General features: G+C 37.0%; 1 protein-coding gene across 1 annotated transcript in view; it reads left to right on the forward strand.

The window, feature by feature from the left end:
• Positions 1 to 13,302, forward strand: part of ARHGEF38 (Rho guanine nucleotide exchange factor 38) — a 118,558-nt gene that overhangs the window by 73,552 nt on the left and 31,704 nt on the right. Inside the window, exons 4-5 of the mRNA XM_026499115.3 lie at positions 299 to 446; positions 7,061 to 7,078. Of these exons, the coding sequence (XP_026354900.1) occupies positions 299 to 446; positions 7,061 to 7,078 (166 nt within the window). The remainder of the gene's footprint in view (positions 1 to 298; positions 447 to 7,060; positions 7,079 to 13,302) is intronic.

Raw genomic sequence — 13,302 nt, forward strand, 5'->3', positions numbered from 1 at the left:
ATAAAAGAAAGGAAGGAAGGGAAGAAAAAAGGAGAGAGGGAAGAATGAGGGAGGAAAGAAGGAAAGAAGGGAGGGAGGGAAGAGAAACAGAGAGAGAGGAGGAGAAGGAGAGGGGAGGAGGGAGGGGAAGGGAGGGAAGAGGAGGGAAGGGAAGGCTTCTACCCCTCCTGAGTAACCTGGGGATAAAGTGGGACCTATCCAATTTGTTAATACTGGTCAACATTGTCAAAGAATAAATATGTAGAGTGTCCGTTTGGTCTGACTTAACGTCATTTTCCCTTTGTTTTGCATTTATCAGGAGAAGTGTTCCTGCAGATTAAAGGACCACTGGAAGATATTTATAAAATCTACTGCTACCACCATGATGAAGCGCACAGCGTACTGGAATCCTATGAAAAGGAAGAAGAGCTGAAGCAACATTTGAGCCACTGTACCCAGTCCTTAAAGTAAGGCCTTTTCAAATGATGATTTCCATGCCTAGCAGGGAACATTTTAACTGGATGTAGATGAAAGTTCCCACATAAATCCCACATTTGATGAGGCTTGCTGGGAGCTCTACTTTGTGCTCCCTTTATGAAAAGCTGACATGCCAGAAACCCTGATTGACTTTTTCCTCCCCCCTGTGAGCATGACTAAAAATAACACTGGGGATGATTCGGGGCTCTGTAGAGAGAGAAAAATGCAGTATCAAAAAATGAAATGTGGAAGAAAAGGCCCTTCTTAACACTGTTGTTACCTGCCTGCCCCCACATGAGACAGCACTGGAGAACAGTGAAATGTCCCATGACTCTCTGCATGAATCTCTCTCCCAGATTCACTGTGGGGAAAGAGGGGAGATTGGTGAGGACAGGTCAGACCCTGTTAGTTAGTTTCAGGAGAATCAGTCATGACTTCCTTCCTCATCCCTAAAGTCTTGGTGCTATATCACGTACATTTTTTCATCTGGAAGTATTCACTATAAAAATCTGAAAAATAGAAGGAAGCACAAAAAAGATAAAAACCCTTGCTACTCCATGTATTAACTCTTTGCTAGACCATGTATTAATAACCACAGCTGGCACTGTTTCTTATTTTATTTATAGGCATAAATATGGACATGTGTTTGGGTTGATTCTTTTAAATGAAACTGGCATCTTACTGAGTATATCGTGTTCTACCACATGAAGCTTAAAGCCAGAATTCCTGCCCTACTCCACTTCTTCCCCAGTGGTTCTACTGTGGTCTTTCATTTCTAAGGATTATCTGTTGTCAAAGATTTAACCAGAGAGAGCTGTGATATCTAAATCAAAGCACACCAATCAGTCTGAGCCTCTAGCACACTCCCTCCTTATATACTCTATTGTACGGGGACAAAAATTGGGGTCCTAATGTGGTACAAGAGATTGGTAGCTGAATTAAAGTGAAATCAGGAGACTACACGAGACTACAGTAGCCCCCTCACCTTATCCACAGGGGATATGTTCCAAGACCCGCCAGTGGATGTTTGAAACTTGCATAGTACCAAATCCTATATATACTGTTTTTTTCCTATACATGCTAACAATTCAGAAGGAGGGGAATCTGCTTCTGGATCACAGCTGACTGCAGTAACTAAAACCCCCACAGATAGGGGGCTCCTGGACTCTGGAAAGTGTCTTTCCAGGCTAGAACCGGGACTGAAAGTGGCTTTAAACGGGGTCCAAAGAATTTTTAAAAATTATTGTCTTCTATTGGTCATTCAATTGGTGCAATTCTTTACCCATTTTTCATATCATGGAAAAGAGTATATTCAAATCACAAAATCACAAGCATTTATTTAGTGCTTATGCTATACCGACCATAGTTCTGGCTGCTGCAAATAAAAAAAAAAAAAAAGAATTAGACACTGCCCACAAGGAGCTTAACATGACCAGGTAACTCCTAAAGATAGTATGTGACGAGTAGCTCCAATTCATTATTTCTCCACTATTAGCAATTTAGTTCAATGTTAGAAATCACTTCAGAGAAACCTTAAAGTTTCAAGTTGTATCCAGTATCCATCTTAATAAATTCTTATATTAGGAGCCATATCTTCTAAATACTTCTAAGATATTTGTTTTCCTATGGAGAAAGAATGATGTTATTCTGGGTGTGAATAAACAGTTTTCCTACCTTAATCCAGTGGCAAGATCTGATCCAAGAAATGTCTATCTTGAATCATTCCTCCTCTTCCATTTCTAGAAACCTCACAGCAAGTGCACAACTTTGGCCATCGCTCCAACTACAAGCCTGGGAATGGAGGTCCCTACTGGGAGCAGATGTAGTTAATTTACTTTGGCATGTGCTCCTAACAGTTGACTAAAAGTGGAGCTGTCTGTTCAGTGGGGGTGAACACTAGTTTATTATTCATTAAGGTTTTTGACTCCTAAGAGAAAGAAATGGACCCTGCCAGAATATTCCACTTGGCAGTGTAGCCCAGTACCAAACCCCCTAAAAGCAGCTCAAGGCAGAGGTAATTCTGAAACATCATGAAGTCTCAATTACTGAAAATGACTTTCAGACCCAATGACTTATTTGATCTTTTTCTGAAAGCCTTGAGTTATTGCCTTGGTAGATGTCCCAAATCTTGTGTATTCAGCACTATTCTGATTTTAGGGGATAATTTCAGGCACTGGAAGGTGCTAAGGTTTAGAAAGCATGAAATCCAAGTGAAGTAATATTGGCACAACTATTTCTTAAGGGAAAGAAAAATCAAAATAAAATAGATTAAGTTAGAGCTATTTTCCCAAAAGTTGCCTTTCCATGAAAATAAAGTTGATGATGAATTGTACTGGTCTGCCTGAAAGCTGAGAGCAGAATTATTGACATTACTATAATACTGACCCCAATTGAGCTAAGCTTTAAATTCTGAGAAACAGGTTTTTAAACAGGTTTATAGGCCAAAGAGAGTCTGGAACACCCCAAGGGCTTGGCTTCCCTTGCCAAGTAATCAGTCAAAGCTATTACTGTGGCTCTGCCTTTTCCTTGTGGCTAAATAACGGAGCCCAAGTGCACAGTTGCCAATTTCTAATGAATATTAGGTGTGGCCTCCATTTCCTACTGCACAGGGGATATTGGAACAACAGTGTTTGAAGCAATATCCATAAGAGAGGTGGCTTCAGGTCTCAGAAGTTAAAGCAGATTTTTAAAGCAACTTAGGCTGCATTTGAACTAAAATTAAAATATGTTTATTGAGGGCCTAATAAATATTTATTAAGGGTGCTAGATGTTAAAAATATATATATTTATATTTGTATGCACAGTTCTTGCCTCCTAGGAACACACCTTCTACTTGGGTAGATAAACAAAACCATCTGGAAAGTTTAATAACAATACCAGAGTTAATTTGAATAACACACCTAATTTAAATAACGTCTGTAACGGTGAGGTTCAAGACTAATTTCCAAAAGGACGGTAGAGAGATTTCCTGGTTCTGTAACAGACTTGAGCTCATAACCTTTGGCTATTCTTTGAAGCCCATTATCTTTCAAAAGAGAAAATAATATTTGTATCTAGAAAATAATTTTGAATCCCTTTGAAATGTTAAGATAGCATTTCTTGGTATATGATTTCCCCTGTGTCTGATCCATAGGGATGTGTATTAAAAGTGCAGATTTGAACGCTCTGCTCCAGACCAAAAAAAAAGAAAAAAGGGGGGGGGGTGGAAAGACTGCTAGGGTCCAGTCCAAGAAGCTACATATTAGCTACATATTAACAAGCACCCTCAGGTGGTTGTGGATACATACTCAGGTTAAGAACCACTTCAGAAAAAGAAATCAGTACTTACTAGCTGCTTTCCCTGAAGCACATAGACCTTCTTCATGACTATAGATACAATCTAAGCAATAATTTCAGGGTTTGGAGTCCTTAAGCAAGAAAAGGCTAAAACTCTCTGGAAGCACAATATCACATCTGCATCCGCAGCCTGCAAACTGGAAATCTGCACGTTTTTATTTATTCAACAAGGAGTATTTACAGATTCTCATTAGTGACCCCTAGGATTGCATGAAAATGCTATTAATACAGTCTCTAAATTTATGGCAGTCATTTGCTAAAGCTCTAGTTACATAGCCTCTTTGGGGTTATTTGAGGCTTCTGATCTGTATGAGGAAAATGAAAAATAGAATAGCCATAAATGCAAGTGTAACTATAATTAGAATAGCCTGTCTGCTACCTCCTTTTTCTGTTTTTCTAGCTATAAATACCACCAAATGCCCGCTGTCTTTTAGAGGCCCTAGAGATGTTTATTTTGTAATAGATAAAGAACAAAGGGGCTCTTCCAAGTTTTTTGGTAGCTGGAAGACACGTTTCCAGCTTTATGTCTTGTTGTTATAAATTTATATACATTTTTCTTCTTCCTAACCGAAGCCACCATCCTCAGGAGGAAAACTAACTTCTAGTCATCTGGGTGCTTGGGCTGTTCCTTTGACTATTACAGCTTCTCTATTCAGAAGGAACAACGCATAACCTAAAGGAATACGGTTCAATTCTTTCACCACATTTTATATTTCTTAATGTTATTCTAATGGAATGTTCCAAATAAAAATTAAAATGATTTCTGGAAACTTTTTTCAGTTCCTTGTGATGTGGTACCATGTTTGAACAAAATTATAATCGTTAAGAAATAGCCACAGAAAAAATGTGTTAATTTTAAGTCAAATTACAATGAGCCCATGAGGGTAAGATGTATGGTAGAGGGTTTATTTTTACTTTCCCCATAAAAGGGTAAATGGACGCAGTTTAACTTTCTTCTTCCTGAATTGTCCTTGGCTGGGGCTAACTTCTGGAAATTTTTCGGCTAAAAAGGAGATGTTAAAAAAATGAGCAAATAAGGAGACATTATAATGTAATGGTATTATGCCATTACTCCCACAGGTTTTCCCTGTTGGAAAACCTCTGAGGTTCCTTTTTGTAAAATGCTATACTTCTGTTAAACACCATGCTAATTTATGTCATAATACTGGTTTTATTTTGTTAAAATAAATTAAATAGAGAAAAAAATGCCCATGTTTTCTTTAGGAGTTAAAAGAACAATCTTTTCTTTCAACTTCAAATTTTGTGTTTTGGCACCAAAATGATCACATTGTTCACTTGTTTGCTTCCACAGAAAAATGCATCTATATTTTTACTCAACTTCTCCCCCAACTTTCTGATCTATGACCTACAGAGCATACTGGGAAAATGAAATTCCTCATTAGAAGGAGACAGAAATTGAGACAAAAATGTGAGCTTAAAGGAAATGAGTGGAAAGAGATATTGGGTACGGGGGGAGTGGTGGTGCAATCCCTTTCATAGAAGTGCTCTTCAAACAGCAGTGAATAATTGCCTCAAATAATAGCAGTCGCTGATTTTTTAAAAATTAAAATTCTCTGCTTGATTCCAACAAGGAGGTCTTAAGAGTCAGCAGAACCTAGTTATTTTGAGATGTCGAGGAATCCATTCATATAAGATGTCCACAAGTGAAGGAGTACTTGTTTTTCATATCTGTATACTATTGTTTTCCACTTACATAGAGCACTGGGAATAATCTTTTCAAACTTTTTAAGTCCATTAAATATGAAATTCAACATAGGTATTTATCATGGATTTTGTTCTCAATTATTGAAAATGAAAAGACCGTTTACTATTATGAGATGGGGCCCAATACATTTTTTAATATTGAAAATATTCATTGTATTCTAAAAGACTGGAAACCAGAGGTCAAGGTAATCAGGCTATTAACACGGATTACAACTTTATTTACTTTAGCTGTATGAAGCTTTTATTTTATCTTATTTATTTTTATTTATTTACTTATTTTTGAGAGAGAGAGAAAGAGAGAGAATAAGGGTGGGGAGCGGGAGAGGGAGAAGCAGGCTCCCCGCTGAGCAGAAGGCCCGATGCAGGGCTCAATCCCAGGACCCTAAGATCATGACCTGAGTTGAAGCCAGACACCCAACCAACTAGCCACTCAGGCGCCCCCAAATGAAGCTTTTAGAGAAAAACTTCTAATCTCCCTTATGCCTGAAATTTAACTTGAATGATTCCCTCTTTTTCTTACTGTTAATTGTTTAATTTGACAAATATGTTTTGCATTCTTACCAAATGCCAGTCACTTTCCAGGTACTGGGGCTATCGCAGAGAACAGAGCAAGCATATATCCTTGCCCTCATTCAGATGGGGAGCAGAGAGATAGACAATAAATAAGTATATGGTATATAAAAAAGTGACAGTGTTATGGAGAGAAATAAAGCAGGGAGGAGGATAAAGAGCAGTGTAGGAGGTGAGGCACAATTTTTAAAAAATTGGACCAGGAAGGTTTCATTGGGAAGAAACCTTTGAGCAAAGACCTGAAGGAGGTAAAGAGTGCGCCATGTAGACACCCAAGGGAAGAGCAAGCCGGCAGAGGAAGCAAGAAGTGCCAAGAGCTGGAGGCTGGAGCCTGCCTTTTGACTTTATTAAGAGCAAGGAGACCTGTGTGGTTGCCATAGTCTGGGGGAGTTTGTGAACAACAGGAAATGAGGTAGAGAGGAAAGCAAAGGAGAGGCAGATCACGTTGCCTTGGAAGGACACTCACTGTACTTGAGCGAAATGGAAGGCACGAAAGCTAGCCATGGTTAGTGAAAGGCTTTGTGGGAATTATCTCATTGCATAGGTGAATTGTTGATAACCTGCATTAAACTGTATGCAGAAATACTCTGTAGTGCTTGATGGCCATTTCCTGCAAGTCATTTATACTTTACTCTGTAGTCTTGTACTATGTTTAACAGAGTCTCTTTTTTCATGATGTAAACAAAAATTGATGTTTAAATCCATTTTCACATAATCAAAATCAATGGTTCTGTATTCTGAATCAATGGTTTTTAACCCTATATAGAATGTGAAACGAGGTTGGTGTAAACATGCTACAGATAAAATTTTAGGGATGTGACTATAAAATAATGAACCAATTCTATAAAACATTCATGGAAAATAACTTATCACTTTATTTTATATAATAAAAATTTAAAGGTTTTATACTGTTTGTGTATTACCTCAAATATGCAGATTTACATTAATCTACTTTTCTCTTCCTGTCTTGCAGGAAAATATACATGCAACAGTAAGTACTTTTGTTTTAATAACAGAAATCAAATGTAAAGATAATGGGAGGGTGGGGGATGGGGTAACTGGCTGAAGGGCATTAAGGAAGTCACTTGAAGTAATGAGCACTGGGTGTTAAATGCAACTGATGAATCACTGAACTCCACCTCTGAAACTAGTAATACACTACATATTAATTAAACTGAATTCAAATAAAAATTCTTTAAAAAATCAAGGGCAAAAAGCTGTTGAGTATTTCCAAAAATTAGAATTTTTGGTTTTTACAATTATGTTTATTGCTTTTAATACATTATTTCCAATTTGTCTGAGGTGATCGTACATATTCAATTATCTCATGAATTTTACAAAATGTTTTAGAAGAATCCTGGGGTATAATTTATTTAAATCACAAGTTTGCTGATGCCAGGAACTCTTTAGGAACTGCTCATCACACATGTGTTTAGCAATCTTAATGTGTCCAAAAACACACCTTCTTAAGAATGACATTAGACTTTTTAAAAAATCTCAGATTAATACCATACTGTTTTTGAAGTTTCTGTAGATTAACGTACAAAGAAAAGATTCTTCATGCATTATAGTAAATATTGGGTTTCTTCTAATTTAGACTCTTAGTGATTTACAGAGGAAAAAAATCAAACATATATATATAATACGTTTAACATATATATAAAATATTAAGATGAAATAACTTGTCATTAAGACAATATAGAAATTATCTTATAAAAATAGCACACATATACACACACTTTGGAAGATATCCATTTTTATAGAAGGGAAAGCATGTCTAGTCTAATACTGAAAGGATGATACTGGCTTAAATACAAACTCAAATTTACCAGGACTTGAAAAAAGGCACATATTTGGTTAAGCATGGTCACCAATAATCTAAGGGCCTGAGTTCCTAGCCTGTGTGTTTGCTTGTGTACATGTCTTTATGTGCGTGTGTGCCTCTGTGTTCTAAACTCCTGAAACTGTACATCAGGAAATAAAAACCCCACAAAATAAGAAGTATATTAACTAAGCTGTAAATACCTATCATTCATGCTTTGTTGCAGAGCAACCATGAAGAAAGACAGATTCCCAGAAGTGAGGTGCAAGAACCAGGCACCCATCATACAGGGGACGGAGAAGTTAGTTTTTGACATACCGAACAGGCACCAAACAGGCACCCAGTTCTATCACTTTTTAAGGCTTTCCTTTCAAAAGTAAAAAAATATATATCCTATAGTGCAAACAGATGTGAGTTTTGTTCAATGAGTTCCCAATTCTGAGACCATCGAATTTGAAAAAGTGCATAATGCAAAGGGGCCTTTGTCTTTTCACATGCTGAGGCCTTCCAGGCTTCTCTGCGGTGATAGCTGGTGAGGTTGGTCGCTGGGGGGGGGGGGGGGGGGGATGGGGGGGGAATGCTGTCTCATTCAAAAGCCTGTGCCCCTGGCATTGTGCTGAGGAGTGGAGATTCACACAGAAGAACTATGTGAATTACAGAAGAACTTCCTGGGCTACAAATTCTGCTCAGGTTTCTTTTCCTAAACCTTAGGTCTTTATAACCAAAAGACCAAAAAGAGAGATTCAGAGCAGAGTGAGAGATTCTTTTAATGCAGTTAGCATGCACAAGCTCCTACACACAGAATGCTTACAACAAACAGTACATTGTATCGAAATACTTGCTTAAAAAATGGCACTAGCTTTTAGGACAATCCTGCTGCGTGGGAGTTAGCAGGCTTCGGATGCCCCTTCTAGTCTATTCTATACATCAAGAACTAGAAAAGACCAGGAAGGATCACAGCGTGTGGCTGGATGCGCATCAAAGCCACGTTTGCTGTGCGGTATTTTCCTTCCTGCTTCTCGCGCTCTGGTCATGAGGGGCACATGCTGCTACATAAAAGGGTAAAAGGCAATGTCAAGTGCTTTGTAATTGTTTGGCTCCTTAGCAGCTAAGGCCAGGAATATGGTGACCAAGAGCGCATTCAGGAAATGTGGGGTTTTTAGATGCTTCGAAAAAAAATTCCTTACTATGTAAACGGAAAATTGTGTGTGGGCTCTTTTTTTTTTTTTTTTACAATCTACATTTTAAAAAATACAGAAAAAGATATTTCTAACTTCTAAAATGTTTATTTTGAATTATAATCTTATGCAAACATCAACGACAGTACTAAAGGGACAAGAATTATAGAATCCTGAACCAAAAAGTCCCCCGAAAAGCATCTGATACAAGTCCCATGTTCTAAAGCAAGAAAAACATAACTATTCTAAATTTAACTCTCTCCAGAAATGCCATGTTTCACCTTTATGCTTTCACACTTTTTTTATATGTGTTCTCTGCCTTCACCAGATAGTCCCACCTTTGGATTCAGGGTTTCTATAGATCCCAAAATGTTATTTCTCCTTTCTTAAGCTTGATATTTTTAAAATTATTAAAGAAACACTGTAAAATATAGAAAATCAAAATGAAGACTGAGAAGACAATTAGTAGTCACATTCCAGAGTTAATTATTGCAACATTTCATGAGTCCCTCACCACACTGCAATTTTTTCTACACACACACACACACACACACACACACACACACGTGCGCACATTGGGTAACACAGGACTGCTATATATTTCCTTTATGTCAACCTACCACCTCATTCATCAGTATATTATGGACACCCTTCTATGTCAGTAAATATAAATCCACATTGCTTTATGACTGCATAATATTTTATCTGATATATATATACCATAATTTAGTTTACCAAACCCTTATAGATACTTGAATGATGTCTGTCTTGTAAAGATTGATGTTATGTGTTTATTCTTATAAATGATCTTTGTACAATAATTTGACTTTCTTAGAATGAGTTTCTAAAAGTGGAATTGCTAGATCAAAGGGCTTTTGATACTTACTGCCAGAAAATTTAAGCAAAGTTGAACTAACTAACATTCCCACTACCGTATATGAATTGTCCATTTATCTCCTATCCGCCAGCAGCAGAAACAATATGTGTATCTTTACATGTTGTGGCAATACAGTAAGCCAAAAATAGTACTGTATTGTTTTAATTTTCATTAATAATAATCCTGAGCATTTTTCATATATGGTTAACCACTTGTATTTCACGCGAATGAATTGTTTTTTATTGATTACTTTATTGAGATGTTCATCTTTTCCTAATTGATAGTAGTTCTTTAATTAGAAAGTATATTAACCCTTTTTCTGTCTTATATGATTCCAGCTTCTCATTTGACTTTTAACATTGTTTATGGCCGCTTCTGTTTTTGTTTTTGTCTGTACAGTATTACAGAGCTAATTTTTTTTAAGATTTTATTTTTTATTTATTTGAGATAGAACACACATGCGCATGAGCCGGGAGAGGGGCAGAGAGAGCAGCAGACTCCCCACTGAGCAGACAGCCCACTGCAGGACTTAGTCTCTGGACCCTGTGATCATGACCTGAGCTGAAGGCAGACGCTTAACTGACTGAGCCACCCAGGGGCCCCTTACAGATCTAAATTTTAAAATAAATTTATCACTTTTTTTTCTACTGTGGCTTTTAGATATTGTGTCCTGCTTAAAAATTCCAAGACTGTTTTAAAGTATAATACTGTTTCCTTCAACTTGTATAGTTTCATTTCTAACATTTAGATCTTTGATCTATATGGAAATTATTTTGGTGTAAAGAATTCATTTTTGTTATTTTCTTCTATATGGCTAGATAATTACCATAACACCTGATATTGAATAATTCATTTTTTTCTACTGATATTTACTTAGTTTTCATACATACTTGTATTTATTTCTTCATTTTCTATTTTGTGCTACTCTTCTCTCCATATACGTTCCCATATCAAACTGCTTTCATTTCTGCAGCTTTATATTTTAGTATAAGATATAACTATAATTGACCCTTAAACAACATGGGGGTTGGGGTGCTGACCCCCATGCAATTGAAAAGACATGTATAACTTTTGACTCCCCAAAAACTTTACTACTACTCTACTGTTGACCAGAAGCCTTACTCAGAACATAGTCAATTAACATATATGTTGTGTATGTATTACATACTGTGTTCTTACAATAAAGTAAGCTAGAGAAAAGAAAATGTTATTAAGAAAATCGTAAGTGAGGGGCGCTTGGGTGGCTCAGTTGGTTAAGAGGTCAACCCTTGATTCTGGCTCAGGTCATGGTTTCAGGGTCTTGGGATCCAGCCCCTCGTCGGGCTCAATGTCTAGTGGGGAGTCTGCTTGAGGATTCTTTCTCCTTCTGTCCTTCCCCCCAGAGCGTGTCCTCTCTCTCTCTAAAATAAATAAATATATCTTTAAAAAACAAATAAACAAAAAGAAAATCATTAAGGAAGAGAAAATATACTCAGTACTGTGCTGTGTTTATTGAAAAAAATATCCATGTTTAAGTGGACATGCACAGTTCAAATCCATGTTGTTCAAGGGTCAACTATAATCTCAGCTCAATACTCTTCCTTTTCCAAATTTTCTTGAATATTCTCACGTTTCCTTTTTTAAAACCTTTGTGTTTTTGTAAAATCATATGTACTGTGGTTTAAAAAGCCAGACGGTGGGACACCTGGGTGGCTCAGTCAGCTTAGGTCATGATCTCAGGGTCCTGGGATTCAGCCCCACATTGGGCTCCCGGCTCAGTGAGGAGTCTGCTTCTCCCTCTCCCACTGCTCCTCCCTGCCCCACTCGTTCTCTCTCTCTTTCTGACTCCCAAATAAAGAAAATATTAAAAAAAAAAAAATAGTTCTACAGGATTTAAGAAAAATAGCAGTCCCCTCTTCTCTTACCTGCTTCCAAAGGACATAAGCATTTTCATATCTTTTAGCTAATATTTTGGTACTTACCTTCATGAATCTAAAAACATGTTTGCTTTTTTTTAAGTATTATGTTTTGACTTCCCCTGTGGAACACAAGAATTTATCTCTCTCCCTATGCCATCTCCACTACACACACACACACACACACACACACACACACACACATCCCATCTCTTCATTTTTCCCAAATGGTTACATTGTCATTTGGATTAGAGCAATATCAGTGCTTGACTTCTTATATTTAAGTATATCTGTGTAAATTTTTTTCGGAACTAAGCCTTGGAATAAACCAATTACTTGTTATTCTGGGAGTTAAATATTTTATTTATTTTTTTATTTGTTTGTTTATTTTCATTTTCTTAGTTTTCTTTGTTCTAATCATTAATGCCACACTCACAGTCAGTCATCTTAAGACAGCAAGATGCATTATGGATGTCATCAATTTCATCTCCCTAAAAAGCCTCTCCCAGAGCCTTTCTGACCTGTTTGGACCGGGTGACAGGGCACACCTGTCTTTGAGGAACTTTTGTCATCCTGGAGAATCTCTTTACCTCTTTCCTATTTCTAGTACATCCTTCAGTAGTTTCCGATGTTCACCAGGAATGCATGGAAGGTAACATTTTAAGAAATTTTATATCCAAAAACATCTTTATTTTACCCTCACATGTGATTTATAGTTTGATCAAGTACAGAATTCTAAATTAAAAATCTTTCACCTTCAGAATTTAAAGGTAATTCTTAATCATTTTCTAGCTTTTAGTGTTGCTATAAGAAATTTGAAGCTTTTTCTCATTTCTTCACCATTTGTTTGTACCCATTTCTTCACGTGTTTCTCTGAAGGCCTTTAGGGTCTTCTCTGTTCCCAGTAGTCGGAAGTTTCATGAATTCCTAGGTGTGACTCCATTTCATCCATTGTGCTGGGTACTCATTGAGTTCTTTCAACATGCTGACTAATGCCCTGCTCTTGAATTATTTTACTGATGATTTCCTCCCCATATGTGCTCTGTTCTCACTTTCCCGGGACTCTACTTATTTCAATATTGGATCTTTTAGACCAGTCTTCTAATTTTTTCACATTTCTTCTATCTTCTATCCCTTTGTATTTTTGTTCTTTCTGGAAAGTTCCTGAACATTTTCTCCAACACTTTTGAGATTTTATTTCTGCTATTATCCTTTTAATTTCCAAGAGCTCTTTCTTAGTTCTCCAAATGATCTCCCTTATTTGTAGAGCACCCTAAAAATTAGGCCATTTCTTAAACAGTTTTCCAACCAGTTCTTCTTAATCTAATCCCCACCTCCCTCTCTCTCCTTAGGTTCTCAGGGTCTAACTAATGAATCTTTGGAGGAATGATTAAATTATTTCCTCTGCATATTACTGGTTCTCTCTGGTTTGAATCTCTCCCG

The sequence above is a fragment of the Ursus arctos genome, unplaced genomic scaffold (genome assembly GCF_023065955.2).
Source record: "Ursus arctos isolate Adak ecotype North America unplaced genomic scaffold, UrsArc2.0 scaffold_11, whole genome shotgun sequence".
Classification (NCBI taxonomy): Eukaryota; Metazoa; Chordata; class Mammalia; order Carnivora; family Ursidae; genus Ursus; species Ursus arctos.